Source organism: Protopterus annectens, chromosome 13.part0, assembly GCF_019279795.1.
Source record: "Protopterus annectens isolate FY-2018-M chromosome 13.part0, PAN1.0, whole genome shotgun sequence".
Lineage (NCBI taxonomy): Eukaryota > Metazoa > Chordata > Ceratodontiformes > Protopteridae > Protopterus > Protopterus annectens.
This window is the reverse complement of record NC_056747.1, coordinates 502393810-502416242: the sequence shown is the minus strand read 5'-3', so window position 1 is coordinate 502416242 and position 22433 is coordinate 502393810. Positions and strand designations below refer to the sequence as shown.

The window sequence follows — 22433 nt, the reverse complement described above, 5'->3', positions numbered from 1 at the left end:
AAAATGGCCTGCAAGGGCAACTTGCCTAGTGCTTACCTATGAACCTATAAAGCAATGTATCTCCAAATGGTTGTTTCATGCTGTTTACTTTGTTATATCCACTATTACAAGTCAATTGCAGGCAGGGTCAGGGCATACTCTATTAGGGCCTTGGCTTCATCAGTTGCTTTTTGAAAAGGCATGAATTCTAGAAGCATTAATTTAGTCCTGTATGTAACTTTACAAAGCAATACAAATTAAATTCCTTTTCCAAGGCTAGCACAAGCTTTGCTAGGACTTTTTTCCAGGGCCTTCTGGACCCTCATACACCTCCTCCCATTTGATATAAGCTCTGGTAGACAACCCATATAGCTAAGGTTATTGTAGTAGTCATCAAATGGTGAACAAAGTACAGCTGTGTAAGTAAATGTACCATAACAGTATATAGTCAAATGATCACTGCTGCAGGATCCACTCCATCCTTCCATCTCCCTTATTTCTATATATTTTTACTGGCAACATAAGGACTGGGTTTTTAATATACCTAACATTGACCTTTATTGGGGCTCTCACCTCCCTCTTTCAGTTGGCACAAAAGTTCTAAAGGGCTTTGCATCCAAACTGCAGATTTTATGCAGGTTGTTTGATTTGATAATGGTTTGGGTGAGTGGAAGGTGCCCTTAAGCTCTGGATGCTGGCCAGCTGCTATATCCTAGGTAGAATATCATCCATATAGCTAAAGTTACTGCAGCAATTATCATTCAAATCTCTACTGTTATTGTACAATGTTACTTTCTTCTTTCTTTTGAATAATGACCAAGGGCAATTACCACAAACGTCCTCATAGGATAGACTTGCTCATTCAGTACAGGGGTTCATTAATTGGTCCCAGTCTTCAATTTCATCACCTCACTGCCTTGATGATAGCATTTTAATATTTTTTGGCACCTGTTTTTTGAGGATGTGCAGCAGATGTTAAAATTGGCTAAGAAACCTGCTGCTAGACAACCATATTTAGCTAAATGGAAAATATTTTTCTCGCTAGTTCTAAAGCATGAACCAGGATGTTTTAAAAGCTCAAATACCATTGGTTTTACAATATTTGTGTGTTATTATCCTTTGGCCTTTCTTACTCTTCTTTCAAGATTTAGCTTTTGGCCATCTCTGCTTGTCTGCCCATGGACCCTCCTTTTCTACACCACCTGAGGTGAAACATTCTTTTAAAGTGGCTTTGCATATCGGTTTACCTAGGAGACAGGTGGTTCCTTCTTGCAATCTTTAGTTTGTTTTGGAGAAACATATACTTTCTACTTTTGGACTTGCTCATGAGGCTGATTTGAGGTTCTTGTCTTGGAAAAAGTATTGCTCATTGCTCTGACTTCTTCTGGAAGACAAATTACAATCTGTTATAATGAGTCAGTCCAATCTCTTCCTTTATGATGATAGGAACCAACCATTCCTTTATACCCAAAGTGGTTCTAGAGTTTACATTGAGCCAGTATATTCATCTTCCTGTTTTCTTTCCAGGAAAAAAGGAGGAATAATTCTGGACACTGGGTATTTACTGGGAACTCAGATACTACACTGATAGGAGAAAACAACTTTAGAAATTCTAATCAGCTGTTTATTTTCTATGAAGTTAAAAAGAAGGGGGCAATTATTATCAAAACAGACAATTTCTAAATGGTTGTCTCATGCTGTTGCCTTTTACTGTTCACACCATAACCAGACACTTGCTTGCAAAGTCAGGGTACACTCTGTAAGGCTTTGCCTACTTCTATTGCTTTTTGAAAAGGAATGGTCTGTAGAAATGTTTAAAGGCAGCAATTTGGTCTTCCATACATACATTTACTAAGTACTACAAGCTGAATTATTTCTCTAGGTCCAGAATAGGCTTTTGCTAGGACTATTCTCTAAGGGCTCCTGGACTCTGATCCTGTTTATTCCTGCCTTTAATTCTAAGCTCTGATATTTGTCTCATATAGCTTAGGCTACTGCAACAGTGATCTAATAGGTTTATTGTTTTGTAGGTAGTTAATAGGTTATTGGTCTGTGGGGATCTTAAGATGCTTATCCTTGATTTCCCATGGTAGGTTTTAGCATACAAATAGCTCAGAGATGAGCAAAGCAAGGATATATTGGGACATTTACATGTTTTCCTTATCCACAAGGGACAGTAGTGCTAAATTGAGAGTGAATTTGTGGTTACTCATCCATTCATCCAAATTACATTAATAAAGTAAGAGAAGTACTTGCTTCATGGGCAGTGGAAGATGCTTCTCTGTAATGCAAACATATGCCTCTGACATGTTCTATTTATTTTGCAGAAGAGATTTATATTCCATGAGTGGGTGTTTAAACCATTGGACATGAAATTGTGTAATAAATGTAACAGAGGAGAGTCGGTTGGAACTCTATATGTGAGGCATAGGTCATCTGTCATTAGCCTGTATGATACTGAGAAGAAGGACATTGCTTTGTGAAGGTCTGTATAGGTTTAAATTTTTAGGTCCTTGTTTTTTTTTTTTTTTTTTACTGATACAAGTTGTACAATGAAAAAGGACTTCCATACAATAGTGGACATGCGGTGATCAAAGGACAGTTCATTGTTGACATCACTTACCAGATCCTTAACTACAAGACAAAGATTGTACAGAGCATTGCCAGTAAACTTACCCTAACTGTGGATTTTGCTGCAGTACAAACACTCTCCCTTCTTGCAATTTTTTTGTTACTTTTTATGTCAGGGTGGTGGGGTTTGTCATTCTTTTCTTGTCCTGACACATGCCTATCTGTCAGGGTTAAGCCTTCCTTATTCTTAGACAAGAAAGCTGTTGACAGTTTGGCATTTAACCACTGTTTTTATACCAGTCTGATCAAGCTCTACAGCAGTTAGAGTGCGTGTAAGGTGCTCTAATGCTTTAGAAGCTGTCCAGTTATCCAGTTCTTACAGGATACAGCTCATATAGCTTAGTTGACAGTAACAGTGATCTAGTCAAATGTTAATGTATGGTAAGTTTACTTGCATAACTGAATTTTTTATGCACAGGTCATATTTTCATTAATAATTTCTGTTAACTGTTATTCTCTACAGTAATTTCTGGTTTCAGGATGAACTAATACTGGTATGATCATTTTAGTCATATAACACCTTACAAGAAGAAAGATTAAATGTGACCATTAAAAAATTCCTACTAGGTATCTTTATAGGGCATACATTTTATCCTGTGGCTTATAGTGAAAATGTTTTAGCTTTTGATATCATACCTCTCAGCTGTCCAGATTTTTACAGAATGTAGACTTTTACCCCATATTTTTGGTCTGTTCCTCATAAAATTTGTGATTTTCTGGATTGTTGAGGCAAATCAGTGAGGACTGAATTCGCTAAATAGTGACAGGTATCTGAGTTTCAGACTTCATACCCTTCAGAAAATGAATGGTAAGACAAGACCTTTTATTCTGTCAACTTTCTAAGTTTATAAGAGTAATATTTAAAAGTTGTTTCTATTTTTGGGGCTTCCCCCCATTATTTTTGACCTTGTGCTAACAGATTGAGAGCTGTTTGTTATATGACTGTGTTCCTCAAAATAAATAAATAAATATGATTTTTTTTTACTTAATCAGTGTTGCATGAGTATGCCATCCTTCAGTTGTATTATTTTGTGTAACATGGAATTTAAATATATTCTTATATATCAAATGAGATTATGTTGGCAGAATTGACAAGAATCAGGAATGTAAATGAAGCAAATACTGAGCTAGCAGAATTGTTATATATCAGAGAATGGGTGATCTGTGGATTAGCACTCTGACTAGAAAATGGATGCTCTCCAGTGGGGTGTTAATGTACAGGTATTGCAAGCTGAAAAATGAGCCCAGTTCATGGCAGCATATCAAGCTGCTGTGGAGCTTGGACTGAAAAAACCTAATGGGCACCATTATTTTACACTTGCTAAGCAGCACATTTGCTGTTTAATGCGCGTAAAATAGAAAAGAAAAAAAAATAATTAAAACTTGTGTGTATAATTGTGTTTATGTCTGTGTGTGGCAGTGTATGCATGTATGAGAGTGAGCGAGAGATGGATTGAGCTGTGATGTCCCTCCTCTGAGCCAGATATCAAGGAGTCTCAATCTTTACCGCTAACACCAGTAGTGTATGTTCACTGAGACAAATAATAGACACACACACACACACAGTATTTTCAGATGCAAATCTCTGCACCAAATACAATTTTCCTTAAGAGCACACAGTGAATGCACGCTCCAGTCCTGGGGCTGGGCTACCTCTCCAGGCTCCAAATAAGACTCCCCACTGGCACAGCTGTTGAGTTAAGCCCTTAGCCCAGTGTTCCATGCCAAGTCCTCCACCGCCATCTCTGTGATATCAGTGCAGTCAGTGTCCCTGTTCAAAGTAGCTGACACACACTCTCTCTCTGAGATTTGATTTTCTCACACACACACACACACACACACACACACACACACACACACACACACACACACACACACACACACACACACACAATCATGCATGCACACATTTGGTAAAGGCTGGCAGAACTTAGTCACTTTGTCATCTCCACCCAGACTATAAGGTAGGTTACCTACCACCAGTCAGCTACTTTGTTTCTTACCAGGTTACCCAATTACTCTAAGTAAAATGAATACTTATACAAATGGCAATGTTCACCCAAGCAGCAAGACTTTCAGAAGCATGCAGCCACAATGCCACTAAATAAATGCAAGTACTCTCAAAGGTTAAAATATTTTCTAAAAGAGTTTAATGGTAAATATTAAAAAAACATAAAAATACTGAATATCCATTTACAAAAAACACTAGAGTTTCAATCATAGGAAATATATATATAAAAAAAACAGATGGAAAGACACAGACAGAAAAAAAAACATTTAACTAATCTCACTTTATTTTCCTAACTGACTGAAGAATTACTGTTCCCTACTTACTTGCTAGAGTAAGGCAAGATGAAGTGGATGAGTGTCTTTGTTTTTAGGTTCCAAAAACCTAGTGCTGAGTGCTACTATCACATCTCTCACTAGTATATAAGTACAATTTCAGTGCTGGCTACAGAATGACATCACATCTGGCCACCTGAATCTGTGGTTCCTACACTACCCTCCACTAGCAACTGAGCCAGTATTTGGCACAGATGTGTCACAATACACACACAGAACTTTGCTAAGGCTTAATACAGCATCTGGAAAGTATAAACAAATTCCTACACTTCTACCCTTCCTGGAGAAAGGCTTTTTGTAGCTTGAGTGTCTGGCTGCATTCAAACCTGTGATATGAAATCTTTGTGGCCTAAACCAAGTCATTTAATTTCAGGATATTTTTCTTAAAGTTATCTGGGCTGAGCTTAACCCTTTCCCTTCAGGTATCCTCTTTTAAAATATATACATTTCAGCAGTTACAACAGTACAGCCTGACATACATATGTATTTCTTTTCTGCCCAGCAGGACCCACTGTTGATACATTTTTATCACAAGCAGCTTTACAAATACATTTTTAACACAAGCATCTGTACAAATCAGTTTGATATTCCAAAGACATATATTCTTTTACAAAACTCTAGCCAACTATGCTGGCATATGTTACACATGCACTGCTGTACTCCCCTTAGCACAGCTGGCACTAACTCACATCATCACACAAGCCATTATTTTACACTTGCTAAGCAGCACTTTAGCTGTTTAGCAAGTGTACAAAATTAATGAAACAGAAAAGTGTGTTTGTGTGTGTGTGTATGTGTGTTTATGTTTCTGTCTGTGTAAGTGAATGCATGCATAAAAGCAGAAGAGACTGTGTGTGTGTGTGTGTGTGTGTGTGTGTGTGTGTGTGTGTGTGTGTGTGTGTGTGTGTGTGTGAGAGAGAAAGAGAGAGGAGTAAGCGATTGAGCAATCCTTGGCAACAGCAGCAGTAATTAAGAGGTTTGCATACCTCTCAACCACATAGCTCAAGGTATCTGGGTAAGCCTGAAATAAATGGGGGACAAAGGCTCAAAATAGGAACATATTTTAAATGTTGCTGTTACAGATTGACAAAGTTTCTGTAATATTAGTTTTTGTGATACCATACATTTTCTGAAGCAGAGGTGTGTGTGTGTGTGTGTGTGTGTGTGTGTGTGAGTAAGTATGACTGACCACTAGCAGCAGCAGCTGTAAAAAGGTTTGCATACCTCTGGACCTTTCAGCTGAAGAAATCTGGATAAAACCTAACATCAAAGAGGAACAAAGGCTCAAAAAATAGGAACAGATTTTCATTATTGCTCTTATAAAATTACAGACTTGTGTTAGCATGAATTTTCTGAAGGAAATACAAGTCTGAAACTGAAATGTGTGACATTATTTAGTAACTTCAGTCTCCAATGACCAGCAACAAATGAAACATTTTAGGAGTAAAGGACCAAAAAATAAATACCTTGATATTTTTTAATGTGTTATATTTTGGATGTACAATGCTTCTTACAGACAGCCCATTCTCTAAGCATAATAATGCCCTCCAGGTGTGTGTTATTGTGGAAATAATGCTCTGTCAGGGGTGTAGAGACCATCCACTTGTGGCGTTGGGTCTCAGAACACCCCCCCCCCCACCCGAGCAGGCATTATTTCCACAATAACACACAATCTGTTGGGCATTATTGCTTGCTTATGCTTCATCTTTCACAGTGACCCAGTAACTGTTAAAAAGTTGATTTGCCTAGTATACATTAAAAATCAGGAATAATGCAAATTGTGCATTACATAGATTCTATTTCTAACATTTTCTTTTATATTTTAGGTACCTGGATATGCTTAAATGGCATAGATCAATTAACTCCATCTATTCAGTCACTTGCAGCACAACTTTATGAACAGATTCAGGCTGCTATACATTCTCAAGCTGTAAAGCCTACATTTAATTTACAGACATTCGATGGCCCTGTAAATGGAGAAGGAGTCTGTTTTGCTGTTACTACAAGGTAAAATGTTGTTAGTAGTGAGTACCCTTGTAAAATTTTGACTTGCACCCACAAGAGGTCTGAAGGTTTCATCTAAACTTCTTGCTTAGCTATAATGATTGCTTGCTGAGTTTTTTCCCCCTCATAATACAAACAAATATTCCTATTACTAGATCTGCAAATGCAACCAAAAGGATGAGTATATATGTTCTAAGTCATAAGGGTTTTATAAGTCAGAATAAGTACAGTAAATCTTATAATTTTTCCAGATTTTTCTAGGCTACTTAATTATCTCAGTAGCCATTTAAGCTAGGTACATACTATCAGCGGCACTTTTGTTTGCTCATTTGTGAGCTTTCATATGGGCCTTGTAATTCTTTCCACAGTGTTTGGCTGTTGAGATATGTATACACGTATGTCAGTTGTGTCCACTGGTATAAAGTTTACCAACAACTAGTCATTTATCAATGGCAGTTTAGTTATCCATCATATGAGCAGTAGTCTCCATGCTTCAGAATGCTTTTTTGTGACATGACTTTATAACTGTTAATTTAAATAAGAAATGTTGCATATCAAATGTGTGACTGTCTTTAAGCAGATGATCTGACATCTTTTTTTAAGTATGTATAGAAATCATCACCTAGCAAAGACAGTCTGTAATGACTGCAGATGAGCAGGCAGCAGTGACAAGAAATATAAAAGCCATCTCAATGTGAAAAAGTGGAAATCAGTGTGGTCAAAAACATTTTTAAATATTTTACCTGTGTCACACTTACAAGAAAGTACAAGCACTAACACTTTACAAGATAATGAATACACTGTATAATCCTGTTCAGAACTCTTAATAGATGTTTAGCACTTGGATGACTGAACAAATAATAACTGATGCTTAAACTCACACCTGGCTGATTTCAGAGAAACATCTGGAGGTCTAATGCAGACTGAAAGTGTTAAATATTTCATTTTTAAATGTAGTACACAGCAGTAATGCTGAACAGCTGGGTTATGCCATTTTTGCTAATATTGCTTTTGTGGTGTCTCACTTCTGTTTGTGACTGCATTCCTTCCAGCAAATGCTACTTATCTGGAAGTAGATGAGGCTTCCAATAGTATGTCACCTAGTTGTCTGCCAGACACCCCTATTTTTAAGTAAAACACCATTACTGTTTAAAAATGTACATGCTGATTGCTCACAGAAATACTGTGTCCATTTTAAATTCATCACTACTCACAGAAATGAGTCCCAGCAGCTGTAGCTATTAAATGTATATTTATGAAATTGTGTTGTATATTAGAAATATTTGTTTATAAGGTTAATTATTTGTTGATATGCTAATTCGTCAAACAGCTTTGTTATAGGGCAATAATTATTTATTGGTGTATAGTCCAAAGGGGGAAGATGACATAACTTAGCAGAGGTAAGACAACTGCATGCTTAAAGGGTTTTGGGGCAAACAAAATGAAGACGTGAATCAATGATTTGTCTCTAGTCCATTAACTCCTGCCCCATACACAATGACCATACCAGGGCAACATGTGACTAACGTGTTTATGTGCCAGACCATAAACAAGTGCATTAAATCTTTATTTAAACCAGTATAAACAAAACAGATCTCAGAACATGTAGGAGTAGCCTCTTTTTTTTAGATCACTCACCTTTGAGAACAGCAATAATGACTGCTCACTGTCCCATCAAACACAGCAGGAATCCTTAGTAGCAGTGTCCTTTACTGCTCACTCTTAGCATTAAACTTGCTAATAACAAGGAAAAAAGGAGGGGGTATATTTGTAAACATAACCAACCCTAACTCAGACAAACTACAACAAACCTACAAAAACAAAGAGGGTGGGAGATTGTACTACAGAGACTGACAACCTGCTGTCCTGCCATTTAATATTAATTAATAACCTTAACACTAGAAGCTGGCCAACATAGGCAAAAGGTTTTACCTATATGAAACATACAAAACTAATGAACCAGATACTTTCCTTCAGCAATTCCCTGGCTACTTGATACTTTTTTTCAGAATTAAATTAAACTGACTCTGCATTAGAGATCAACCTGTATCCCCAAAGTTCAAATGTTCAAGCACTGAAAAACCCAAACTAAGAGCAGCCACCATTTTTACTCCAGGGGTAATAAACCTCTTAGCTGTTTCTAATGCTGCTGCTTTGATTGCCCCTCTTTAAAGAAGCATGGGAATAATAGAAGACCATGTAACTTAACACCCTTGGAAATTTCTGCTGTACTGTCAACAAATCCCTCAATGGACTATGACAGCAATTTTCATTTAAGTACATTATCCAAATCATCATCTCCAAACTCTGTCAAAAATAACATTAACACTAGAAGCTGGATATTTATCTCTGCAAACATAGCAAAAGGTGCATTCATATCACCTTATAGTAGCTCACCTAACCACTCAGGTATGTAAGAGTTACCTGTAATCAAAATCCTCATACTCCCTGCATAAGAATCAAACAGAATAATCACCACACATGCAAATAACACAAGCATGCCAAAAACTGCCTTATATAAGACCTGAAAGTTTTCAAAGCCCTTTTGCCTTCAACTTTAATAAAATTAAAATGCATCATCCTGAGCCAATTCTGAGGTTCTACCTATATGAAAATAATGAACCAAATACTTTCCTTGTACAATTCCCTGCCTACTTAATGCTTTTTTTTTCAGAAGAAAATTAAACTTATTCTACAATAGAAACCTACCATAAACAAATGAGTAATTTTGCCTAGCTTATGCTGCTTTACTCAAGGAATAAACCTATCTTAATGGATATAGCACAGCCCTATGATTCCTGTTCCACTCCATCTGTTTCTCTTTAACAACCTGATCTGTCTTAGACTTCACAAGCCAGATTAAAACTGAATCATCTGGTAGACACATATCAGACCATTTAGATGCTCTTTAAATTCACTAATCCTGAATGCATGTTGATAGGTTCATAAGTTCATAAATTTTTATTAGGCTAATGACCACAAGGGGCCTTTTTAAGTCTAGCTCTGCATCCCACATTTCTGACAAGTTTTGGTACTCTTGTAAGTGTAAGCAGGGGCTTGGGAGATGCAACATTTATAAGCAGGGGCCTGGGAGGTGAACAATTTACAGACTGCCTGTGTTATTAGAGGCACAGGTGCCAAACCGGGGATGAATTTCCTGTTCCCCGTCCAGCTGTCCAAGTTACACTTTAATTGGGTTAAAGAGTGTAAATCAGTATATGTGTATATACCTTTAAGAAGCTATCCAATGGCTTGCACATGTGTATAAATACTGAGCACGTGTAAGCCTGACTGCCATTTTGTAGTTAGCTGTTGAGATGTAAGCATGTATGTATGTAGGCTCTGTTTGTTAACTAGTTTGTTCATATTTTATGATGCTGCTATCCATCCTGATGTGTTTCTATGTATTAAAGCATCTAAACGAAACCCCAAGCCTTCTTGTCATATGTGTTAGAGATGAACAAGTGAGGGAGGAACTCTGCTTCACATGGATGGGGGGGGGGGCTTTTCCAGAGATTGGGTAGTCTCTGGGATAAATACCTGTCTCTCCAGCAGGTCCTATTTATATCACAGGCAAGGTTTAAGTCTTTAGAATGGTTAATTCTGGTGCTATTTGTTTTAAGGATATGCAGGAAGCCCAACAAATTGAGGTCTGACAGTACCCTGTATGCCAGGCATAGATTTTCCCTCAACAGCCTGTAGGAGACAGAATACAGGGATAGTGCCTTGAGGTAGTCTGTGTAGGACATGTTACTTGCCTCCTGTATTCTTTTAGTGGGAAACCTCTGTGAACATTCCAGTTGTTGGGTATGCCTGGTTAGGTACATATCAAAGAGAACATTGTACTCAATGATAGGTCTAATGAATGCTAAATACAGTGGAACAATAACTTCCTTGGACCTAGATGCCATACCTTTGTTTATAAGTTGCACAACATAAAATGATTTCCTCACTACTGCAGACACGTGATGGTCAAAGCAAGATTAGCGTCTGTGTGTGTCCCTAAGTCTTTGACTACTGGGTCCAGCTCTAAGGAGTGTATTGTCACTATGATAGTTACAAGGGGTGGATGACTTCCCAAAGGATACTGTTATGCATTTCTTGGCATTTAGTTTTAGTCCATGTCCCTGACACCAGTTGTGCTTCTGTGTCAGCCCTTCCTGGAGAACATTTGTGTCAGTGTGGGATTCAATGACAGCCGTTATTTGCAATCATCTGCAAATTAATTCAGAGAAGAGGCCAATGACACTGGACTTGACTTCAGAGAAGTAAATGCCAAAAAAGGAGCTGTTCCAGGACTGATCCCTGAGGGGACTCTACTTGTTACTGGCCTCTTTGTATAAGTGACAGTCGGACAAAAACGCTTGTGGTTTTAAGGATTTTTCATTAATAAAGAGTGGTTTGCATCTACATGAGTTTCCTGCCTTCATTCTGTGCCTTTTGGTTAAGTCCAGAACATTTTTTGCTCTTTGTAGAAGAGGACTCCCCATTTCTAACTTCCAGAATCCTGTCTGTGAGGCAGCTGGCTCTCTACCGGGTAATATAAAGGTTTGTACCAAACCTCTTTAGTTTGTCAACAATGCCAGAGTGGGGTGCTGTGTCAAATGCCTTGGCCAGGTCAAAGTAGGCAGTGTTAGTCATTTTGCCCTCATCCATGGCTTTGGTAACCTTCTCAAAGAAATCCACCAGGCTGAGCAGGTAGGACCTGCCCATGACAAAACCAAATTCGGTTGGGTCCAATGTCTGGAGATTTACTATATCATTATTGATTATTGATTATTTGCATGACAATTCTTTCCATGGCTTTGCATATGTGACTAGTCAGTTTTATGGGTCTGTAGTTTTCAGGGTCTGTAGATGGCCCACCTTTGTGTAGAGGGATGACTGTTGCTGTTCTCCTTTCATGAGGCACAGAGTCTGTTTGAAGGCAACAGTTACATAACAATTCCAGAGGGCCTTGACAGGTCATGTTTCATGCTATTTAGAAAGCATCCTGGGATATTGTGTGGGCCCATTGATGCAGTGTTTTTGACATTAGAGAGAGCATTAAGGACCTGCTCTCTGGTGATAGCAGGAGGAGTTACATTTGATAGTATTTCCTGAGGGAAGGTTGAAGGGGAGAGAGGGGTAAAGCTGGAGCTGAATTTGTTGGGCAGTAGGTTTGCTATAGCTTTTGGCTCAGTTTAGATGGCTACATTTACATGAGCTCTGTGCACAATTGCATATTGCCTTTGAAGTTGTCGACGTAGCTATAAAATACCTTGTGGTTGTCCTTTGCCTAAGAGACCAACTCTACCTCAAATTTGGCTTTGGTAGATGTTATTTTTCCTCTAAATTGTTTGTTTAGTTTGATGAGAGTGCTATTAGCCTGCTGGGTGCTGCACCTTCTAATTTTTACCCACAACACATACATCTCATAAGTAGCTGACACCGCCTGCACACCTTTCAACACAACCTTGAACAACTGACTGCTGATAGGTATCCTACATCCACCAATACACTTCTGTTTCCCAACGTTTCAACAGTCTCCTAATTAACCAGTGCTTTGTAAAGTCTGTAGTACCTGCAAACTTAGCATCTTTACTTAAACACTGCTAAGTAGACACATTTATTCTTGACAACTTTTCCTCTTCCACCTATATACCACATACCTTGATAACAACATGACTGAACACTTCCAGTCCTGCAAAGGCAGCTTACTCACAAAAAACATATAACAATGCTGCACTATATGCATTCCTGGAAGACTCTGACCAAGACTGCTGATTTTACCACCCCACTATAGCTTACCAACTTCCAAAACTCTTCTGATACTGGTGCTGGTACCTCTTCTGCCCCTGAAGCTAAAACCCAAAACCTGTATAACTGAAAATGAGGCAAACTATCCATCACCATATTCTGCCTTCTGGGAACATACCCAACAGAGAAATAAACACTGACATTAAGGGAATGCAAGACAAACTTCTTCAATAACAATTGAACCATATTAGCCTTTGCAGACTTTTTTAACAATACCTGCACCACCAATTCATTATCTGAATAAAAAAAAGACCCTCTTATTCTGTCACAATAGAGAAACCCTGTGGCAACAGAAATGAAAAACACTAACATTAAAGAGGCATTCATGCCTAAGCACCCTGCTGCATCTGTGTAGAGCTGTGCACCATATGAAGACTCACAGTCATCTTGCCACATGGACATATCATTGCAAATCACCAAAAACTCATTCCATATTAACAAGCCTTTCTTGATTCTTTTAGACACATGACCTTCTGACACTTTTTCCTGCCACCCTTAAAAGTTTTGTCGAGACTCTGTTAAATGCCATACCTGGCCCTTTTGTGTTGCACACAGAATTCAACAGCTCAAGTAGCTCCAACACTGTCATTACCTAGTGTTCAAGCTGCTCAACTTACTTCCAGTTCTATCTTTTTAAGCAACTTATCTTCAGACACATGAAAAGGCATCATGACACATCTAAAGATAAGCATAAAAAGGTTAGCACTTTTGACAAGCCCTCCTGTTTCTTGTTGGCTAGTGGGACCCCAACGGCTTACATAACTCCAAAAACCTCTGGACATTTTCCTCCAAGACAAAATGATCTAAATAATGAACTACCCTCTGACTAGAAACTCTCTGCTCCCAGATACACTGCAAGGCCAAGCTAAACTTCTCAAAGGGTGAACAAGCTACTACACAATGTGCAGACGTGACTTTATCAAAACAAAATCTGTTATGCAAGCATATACCTTACATCAGCCAATCCTCTTCATTTATAGGTAATACGCAAAAAGCTGGCTCAATATTTAGGTTTACCAACTAACGATCACTGAGATTGGAAATTACTTTTACTGCATCATCTAGTGGAGTTACTTTACCCTTATCTCTCCCATATCTTTGTAATCATTTATCAAGAGGGTAAAGAAGGGTGATGTATTAGGTGATACTCACCTGGTCTTTTCTTGGGAACTAATCTTAATGGTGAAATCTTATACTCCTGAAATGGGGGAACCTAAAGGACCTAAAATCCTACTTGTCTGCACTTCTTTAGCTAATATTGTCTGATCAGACAATATTAGCTAATGACCTCTTAAACAAAGTCCCCTTAAATTTGCAGTGATCATAAGTTATTACAAACTCACTTACAACCTCATAATGATGACTTAATAGAAACCCCCCTTCATGGAGCAACTTTTTTTTTGCAATTTATTTATTGAAATAATCCTCCAAACAAACCATTAGAAACTCAAACTTGATGGAAGGATACCATAGCCAGTAGCATGGTACCTCCCCAAAGGGGATTTGACCCTTTTTTCTCTAAAACTACCTCTACCCTTATCATTCACTTACCACCCCTGACCTACTGTCCTGTAGCCCCAGAAGAACACGACCCCTTGACCCGTCCCCTTCCACCAACACCTAACCACACTGTGTGGACCACCAGAATGTGAACAAGCATATGCAAACCTGCACATAGTCCAACTACATCTATTGTTATTAAATGATCAGCAGACCTTTGATTTATTTGCTCTCTCATTTTGAACTGCTTTCCTAAGCCCTTATACTGTGTCTATCATAGCAACTAACCAAGTGTCAGTGTATATACACTCCAAGTGAAGAGACCTATCAACTGCCTTCAGCTTCCTAAAATGCTCATCATACCATAACCAATCATTCTTTCTTCTGAAATGCTGCTGTCAGTTTTCCTTGCCCATTTTATAAATATGCATAAAAGTATCTTGAAAGGTCTGACAGCAATTTCTCTGTAATTGGTTACATTCCTTGGAGACGGTCCAAATGATGTGCATGGTAGAGTAAAAATGTAGCCAGTTACCTAAAATACAGGAGTCAAACTAACAATAACAATACTCAAAATGTCAGAGAGTATACAATATTTTATTGGAGGTACAAAGTGGTCACTTTGTACTTGCAATTAAGGATTTTATACTTTGGATGTTTCCAATGCTGGTATAGTGGGCTCTACATTTATAGGAGAAACAGGTGTGCCTTTACTCATCATTCTGAATATTCTAAACTGTGTCATTTTTATTAGGGAAATCATGAATATATCAGCAACCAGATGAACATACCATCTTCTCTGTTAAAGATTACAGTAGATTTCTGTGAGGATTAAAGTTGTCTACAAAATAAATAGTACTTAATACACAAGTACCATTAAGCTGTTTTGTAAATGGGCAAATATTAACAACATTTTTTTTACAGTCATATGTGAATAAATATAAAATGAATGCGGTTAGTACGGTTATATAACAGTACAGGAGCTTAACATATTCAACACATGCTACTTACTGTGGGTTTCTCCAAACATCACCCCTGTCACCCCTGACAAATTCCTAAAAATCCTCATCAATGTAAAATGTAGTTTTATATCTAGTATATCAGTTGATTGCACAGAAGCAAGGACTCATTCCCCAAAATTTATTCTTAGCACTTTCGTCTCAAACAATGACAAGACTTCATCAAATAAAACCACAAATCCAAATGAACTTTTAAATATACTAAGTATGTGACATTGACATCTCATTATGTATTTAAAGAAAAGCATACACAAAACATTCCTTTAATACATATCATGAACAACACATGTTGTTGGGCAAAGTTAAATACTATAAAAGGTATAGTCAACCAAAAATTGACAATCAAAATTATCTACATTGTGCTTTTAATTTTAAAATATAACCAATGTATGCCATTTCATTGAGCCTAGGCCAGCCCACTGCTCTCAAACATAGGATGCAGTACAACTGCTTTTTCTCAAGGAATAACTGCCATGGTCCATCTCTAGGGTTTGGCTTCACGTGTTCGATTACCATAAACTTAAACTGATGTTCAGGGAAGTCTGATAAGTACAAATTAAAGAATCATATTTATGAACATATTTATGAGATAAATAAGAAAAAAATGACAAATGCCCTATTTCACCATTATTTCGGTAGTCTTTGGCTAGAAAGGACGCCAACAATACTTGCATTTCCTGCAGGTCAACAAAGACTTCTGTTTTTTATATGAGCCAAATAGGTATTTATTTGACTTTTTATTACCTTATGACCCACCCATGCCCTAATGTTAGCATAGAAAATTATATCTCAAGTACATATATGCCACAAGGCATCTGGTGATGACACATTCAGAACTGCATGCCATAGACTGTGAAACTCAAACTCAGACAAAATAAATAGCTCCAGTAGCATATCTTGCTTCAAAAGATCCTTCAGAAGCCACATTCTAATGACTCCTCTCTGACTCTGCTTTGAAGTAACTTGAACAGCATAATTTTCCCCAGAAGTATAATTTTCCCCAGAAGTTCCCTCCTAACTGTTTGTTCTAACCAGGTAATACTCATCTTCCCAGATACTCCCTTAGGGAAGTCATCTACTGTGCCCTGTTTAAGTTAGTTTTACCTCAAGGAAATCATTGGGTTTAATCAGTTATTTATTATACTTGTAGCTACACTGTAATACAAGCATTGTAGGATGCTCATCATTACATCTTTGCTACAACAGCCTTAAACAATACAGGATGTCTTGTCAAGGATGAAAACCAGATGGACAGCTTTCTGAAGCTTAAATACTCATTCCACTTACTCTAACCACTGGTAAGCATGAGGGATGTAGAGAAAATTAATGATAAATACTTCAGAACTTTCTTGCTGTCAAAGAGTATGCTTCTCTGTGGGCTTCAGCAGATTGATGGTTGGTTAGTAATTACTGTCAGCTGGGAAGGTAAGTTCCCCACTGGGAATTGGCTTGCACACATTTATTTATTTTAAAGTGTCTTGTTTTGTTTAGTGACTTATTTTAGGGCATCTTCCTTTTTATCCATATGAATCAAGTACATTTTAACTCAGAAATTGGGTGTTTTTCCTTGGACTGCTCTGAAGGAATTTCTGCCTCTAAAGTATATTTTATTAATAAATTAAATCTATTTTAAATCAGAACTTTCGTGTGGGATTATATTTAGTGAACGTGGTGGTCTTTATGCCCCCCCCCCCCCCCGGAAGTTACTTTTTTTGTCAGAAATTGTGATCAACCCTACTGAACTCCACTGACCATTTATCAGACACTATTTTTGGTTGTAAGCTGGTCCCAGGTCCCTCTGAGAATTCCCTAACTTTTTGCAGAATTTGAGTGAATTTTGTAAGAAAAGCATAATGATTATGCAATACTTTGTTGTGTAGAGCTAGAACAAATATGTTTGGTGCTTGTGACTATAAATATTAACCCCATGTTTCAGAGATGCTTCTTGACACAGCTGTCCATCTGAGAGACTCATTGCATGGTGAGGACATGGACCATGGTCCTGCTAATCCTATTGCTCCTTCTCCAAACTGCAAGAAGAAAAATCTTGTCTGGGAGGCTTTGATTTTCAAGCCAACTTTCTTCTTCTTCCTTTAGCCAATGATGGGTGTGACCTTTCTTTGACCAGCAATTGTTCCTCAGACTGATTATATTCTTCTCCTGGTCCCTGTGGTTCTGTTCCATGAGATACCTCTGTGGACTGGGAGTCAGGTGAATCCGCTGTGGCTGTACTGTTGTCTTTAACTGTGAAGGAAGAACCACTTTTACAAGCACTGAGGAAAGTACAGTGGAAAGCTCATTCTCTAATCTACACTGAGAAGTCTCTTTCTTATGGCGGGGACCATCCATCCAGCTGTGTCATGGGTTTATAGGTTTATAGGGATTTAATAAGCTAATGACCAGAAGGGCCTTTAAGTCTAGCCACACATCTCAAATCTCTGACAAGTTCTTGTACCCTTGATAAGTGTAAGCAGGGTCTTGGGAGGTGAAACATACAAGCAGGGGCCTGGGAGATTAAACATTTGCAGGCTGCATGTGTCCATTAAAGGCACAGGTGCCAAACCAGGGATGAATTTCCTCTTCCATCCAATTGTACAAGTTACACTTGAAATTGGTTAGGGAGAAACTCTGCATCTCATGGATGGGGAGCCTGTTCCAAAGAACCGGTAGTCTCTAAGATATATACCTGTCTGTCCAGCTGGTCCTGTTAATATTACAGGCAAGGTTTAAGACTTCAGAACAAGTAATTCTGGTGCTGTTTGTTTTACAGATATGCAGGAGGTCCATCAAAGTGAGGTCTGACAATGCCTTCTATGCCAGGCATAGATCTCCATTCAACAGCCTGTATGAGACAGAATACAGGGATAGGGCCTTGAAGTGGTCTGTATAGGACATGCTATTTACACCCAGTGATCTTTTAATGAAGAACCTCTGTGGATGTTCCAGTTGTTAGATATAACTGGTTAGGTACATACCAAAGGGGCACTGTACTTGGTGATAAATCTGATGAATGCCAAATGCAGTGAAACAATGAGTGCTTTGGACCTAGATGCCATACCTTTGTTTATAAATTGCACAGCATAAAATGATTGCCACACTACTGCAGACATGTGATGGCCAAAGGCTAAATTACTGTCTATGTATGTCCCCAAGTCCCTGACTACTGGGTCAGCCCTTAGGAATGTGTTGCCAGTATGATCATTACTAGGGGTGGATAACTTCCCAAAGGATACTATTATGCATTTATTGGCATTTAGTTTTAGTCCATGGCTCTGACACCAGTTAATTGTCTGTGTCAACCCTTCCTGGAGAACATTTGTCTCAGTGGGTGATTCAGTGACAGCTCCTAATTTGCAACCATCAGCAAATGTAGTCAGCCAGAGGTCATTGACATTGATCTTGACTTCAGAGAAGTAAATGCCAAAAAGGAGTAGTCCTGGGACCAATCACTGAGGGACTCTGCTTGTGACTGGTATCTTTGTAGAGGTAGACTCCCCAATTCTAGCTTCCTGAGTCCTGTCTATGAGCCAAATGGCTATCCACGATGTGACATAAGATTTGTAGCTAACCTCGTAAATTTGTTAAGAATTGTGAGTGGGGTGTTGTGTCAAATGCCTTGGCCAGGTCAAAGTAGGCAGTGTGAACCATTTTGCCCTCATCCATTGCTTTGATGACCTTCTCAAAGAAGTCCACCAGGTGCAGTGCACATGACCTGCCCTTGATGGAACCAAACTGGGTCGGGTCCAGCGTCTGGATTCTTCTTTGTCATTACTTATCATTTCTTTCTGATAATTATTTCCATAGCTTTGCGTATGAGACTAGTGCAGAGGGATGACTGTTGCTGTTCTCCATTAATGAGGCACAAAACCTGTTTGGAGGCTACAGTTAAATAGCAATTTCAGAGAGCCTGATAGGTCATGTTTCATGCTATTTAGAAAAAATTCTGGGATATTGTGTGGGCCCATTGATGCAGTACATTTGATGATATTTCCTCTGGGAAGGTTGGGGGGAGAGAAGGCTAAAGTTGGAGCTGAATTTGTCAGCCAGTAGGTGTGCTGTATCTTCTGGTTCAGGATAGCTGACTCTATTGACAATGAGCTCTGCACACAATTGTGTATTGTCTTTGAGGTTGCAGACATAGCTAAAGAATGCATTGTGGTTGTCTTCAGCATAGGAAGCCAAATTTACCTCAAATTTGGCTTTGGTGGACTTTATTTGTCTTCTGAGTTTTTGTTTAGTTTGATGAGAGTGCTTTTGTCCTGCTGGGTGGTATACTTCCAAATTTTTGTCATGATTTTCTTCCTTCTATTATGCAGCCTCTTGATGTTGCAATTCCACCAGGGTGGATTGGGTTTCTATTAAGTCAGCGAACGCTTAACTTAATAATTGCTGTTTAACTGACCCTTTCTTTTCGAAATGGTGAAATCCCGAAAGCACGGAACAGCTATTTTTTTCCCAGGGGAAAAAAAATCATTGGGCCATTTTCGGGACTTTGCCATTTCCTCCACTGTAGTGCGATCTCAGAGTTGGTATATTTATGTAGGGGGTGTGGGGGGGGGGCAAAGCCCCCAGTTTATTTATTTATTTTTTTTTACGGAGCAGAGATTTTTTTCCCTGGGAAACAATCTCTGTTCCATGTGTTTGGCCTTTTGATGTTTCAACATATTTAGGTCGATTATACCGTGTTCGCTAAGTTAACCATTCGCTGATATAATATAGATCCGGGAGGCTTTCTAGGAGATCTGGTGGTCTCCTAGAAAGAGAAAGCATACATCAAGACATTTTCTTTATCTAGTGTAGAAAACTGACTGGCGTTGGCAAGAGGATTGTTGAGAGTTTTTCAGTATGAATGATTATCATCTTCCTCAGAAAAGGAAGAACACTATTTATTCAGTATCAGATTCTGATTCCCAGTCTGAGGGATATGATTTGGTCTGGGACTGTGTTTCTCATATTCCTTTACTGCAGGATGGAAATTCTGATTCTGAAGTGTTTTTCCTCAGATTCTTCTCAAGAATGGGCTTTTTCAAATACTGTTGCCAATATGAGCAAGTTTTTCAATGGGAAAACAGGTGGATTTTCCTCAACCCTCAGCTACCCATTATGTTTTATTCTCTTGGAGGCAGCCTGCACATTTCCTGATAGTCAGTCATCTGCTCCCAAAAAGTGTAAGTTATATAACTTTCTGTTTTCTAATCCCAAGGCAGATCCTGCAATAATTTCCTTGTCCCCATCAGTTTATACAAAGCTTCTTTCAGCTGCCACCCTTACCTCTTCTGCAAACTGAGAAAGGTTTTGTATAAGTTGATAAAAAAAGTTTATTCTTTTTCTACTTTTAGGCCTTTAGAGTTGCGACTTGACAGGTGCATATTGATAAGATATTGTTGGCTTCCTATTATAATTTAAGAAGTGTATTTGCTTATCTCCCTCCTTCAGTTACTAAAACATCTGTCCACTCTGTATTATCTGCTTTTCCACAGCTAATCAATCATTATTTGAAAAGGGTTTGACCATTCTGATATTGTTTACTGGGCTGCAGCCACTGGCTCTGTTTTGAAAATATTTGTTTGGTTACAGACTCAAATTTTGCCAGAGTATGTCAAAACTAATTAAACGCTTCCCTGGATAAGGAGAGGTGGTGGTTGATCCTTCTCCTGCAGAAGTCCTTAAGGCTTTTGAGAAAAGTGGACAGTTAATTCAGAAGGTTACCCAGATTTTCCAGTATTCCTTTCCCAAATATAACAAGTCTTTATTCCAATTCAAGAGTTTCTTACAGAAAGCAGAATAACCCTGCACAATAAGGTTCAGGCTTACAAAATTTCAAAAAAAGAGTGAAAGGAGGGTCAAAGAAGAAAGGCAGATATTACTAGAATGAGAGACAATCTAAAAGCTCAGACAGACTATATGACATCTTTGGATAAGCCACCCTATCAAAGCAATCCCATAAATTTATCACAGTGTTATGTCTTGTTATTTTTTGTGGCACCAGATTACTTCATTTTTGAGAATCATTTTAAAAGGCTATAGCTGACAATGGGACTCCCTTCCTCATGTTCAAAGGATTCACTTCACACCCTTCCAACCAAATGGACCTCTTACCTCCTGTTCTGGATCAGAGTCTATCATGGGGGTAATAGAACTAGTTCCTCCAAAACAATGTGGAAAAAGATTTTATTCAAGATTTTTTTCTGGTGCCAAAGAAAGAAGGAACTTGTAGACCTGCCCTAGTTGAACTCAACACTAGCAGCCTCATCCATTTCCATTTCAAATTCCAGTGCTGGAGTTTGTATAAAGAGAGTTAAATTTGTGGATAAATAAGTTATTTTTCAACCCAGTTGTCTCTCAATCCAAGTGTTTCCTTCTCCCAACCACCCCCATTCAGTCTGGAATGACTTTTGTAAACCTTTACCTCATAGTTCCAAAGTTCCTCCTTCCATTTTCCTGTTAACTTTAGATTTTAATTATACTTTCCATAAAATTCTAATCAGCAACCATTCCAGATAATTTTTTGCATTTCTCTGTATCTGGTTTGCATTTCCAGTTTGCTGTATTGCTTTTTGAGTTATGTGCAGCTTCAGGAAGGTTAACAAATTATCTGACTCATATAACAGCCCATTGCAGGTTACAGGGAATTCACATTTCCCTTATTTCACTGATGCCTGATTTTTTCAAATTCCTGCTCAAGTTGTGAAGAATTTCTGGCTTGGACAATAAAGCTGTTTGTCAGCCTGGAATTTTAGGTGAACAGGCAGAAATCTTTTATCATTCCTTCTCACAAGATAGTGTTTCTATGGTATCTTCTAAATACAGTACTTATGATGGCATTTCTTCCTGCTGACAAAGTAGAGAGTTACAGAGAACCATTTCTGATATCTTCAAGCCAGATTATGGCATCTGTCAAAGAACATCTTATGATTCTATGTCTGTTTTCCTCAACTATGCTCATGATTCCCTTGGCCAGACTTCACATGAGAAATATTTGGTGGTTTATAAAGTCAATTTGAACTCAACACTAATACTCAAAACCATTTAAATTATAGTACTGGGATTTGTAAAAAGGGAGTTAAATTGGCAGGTAAACTAGGTCTTCCCTATTCTCAGCTAGCCCCCATTTAGTCTGTAGTGACAAATGCATCAGACTTTGCTTGGGGAGGTGTG

The 22433-nt window shown here is 38.3% G+C and overlaps 1 protein-coding gene across 1 annotated transcript in view; it reads left to right on the top strand.

The window, feature by feature from the left end:
- Positions 1-22433, top strand: part of LOC122787923 (dynein beta chain, flagellar outer arm-like) — a 5188001-nt gene that overhangs the window by 1839210 nt on the left and 3326358 nt on the right. Inside the window, exon 47 of the mRNA XM_044054850.1 lies at positions 6780-6960. Coding sequence (XP_043910785.1) covers positions 6780-6960 — 181 coding nt within the window. The remainder of the gene's footprint in view (positions 1-6779; positions 6961-22433) is intronic.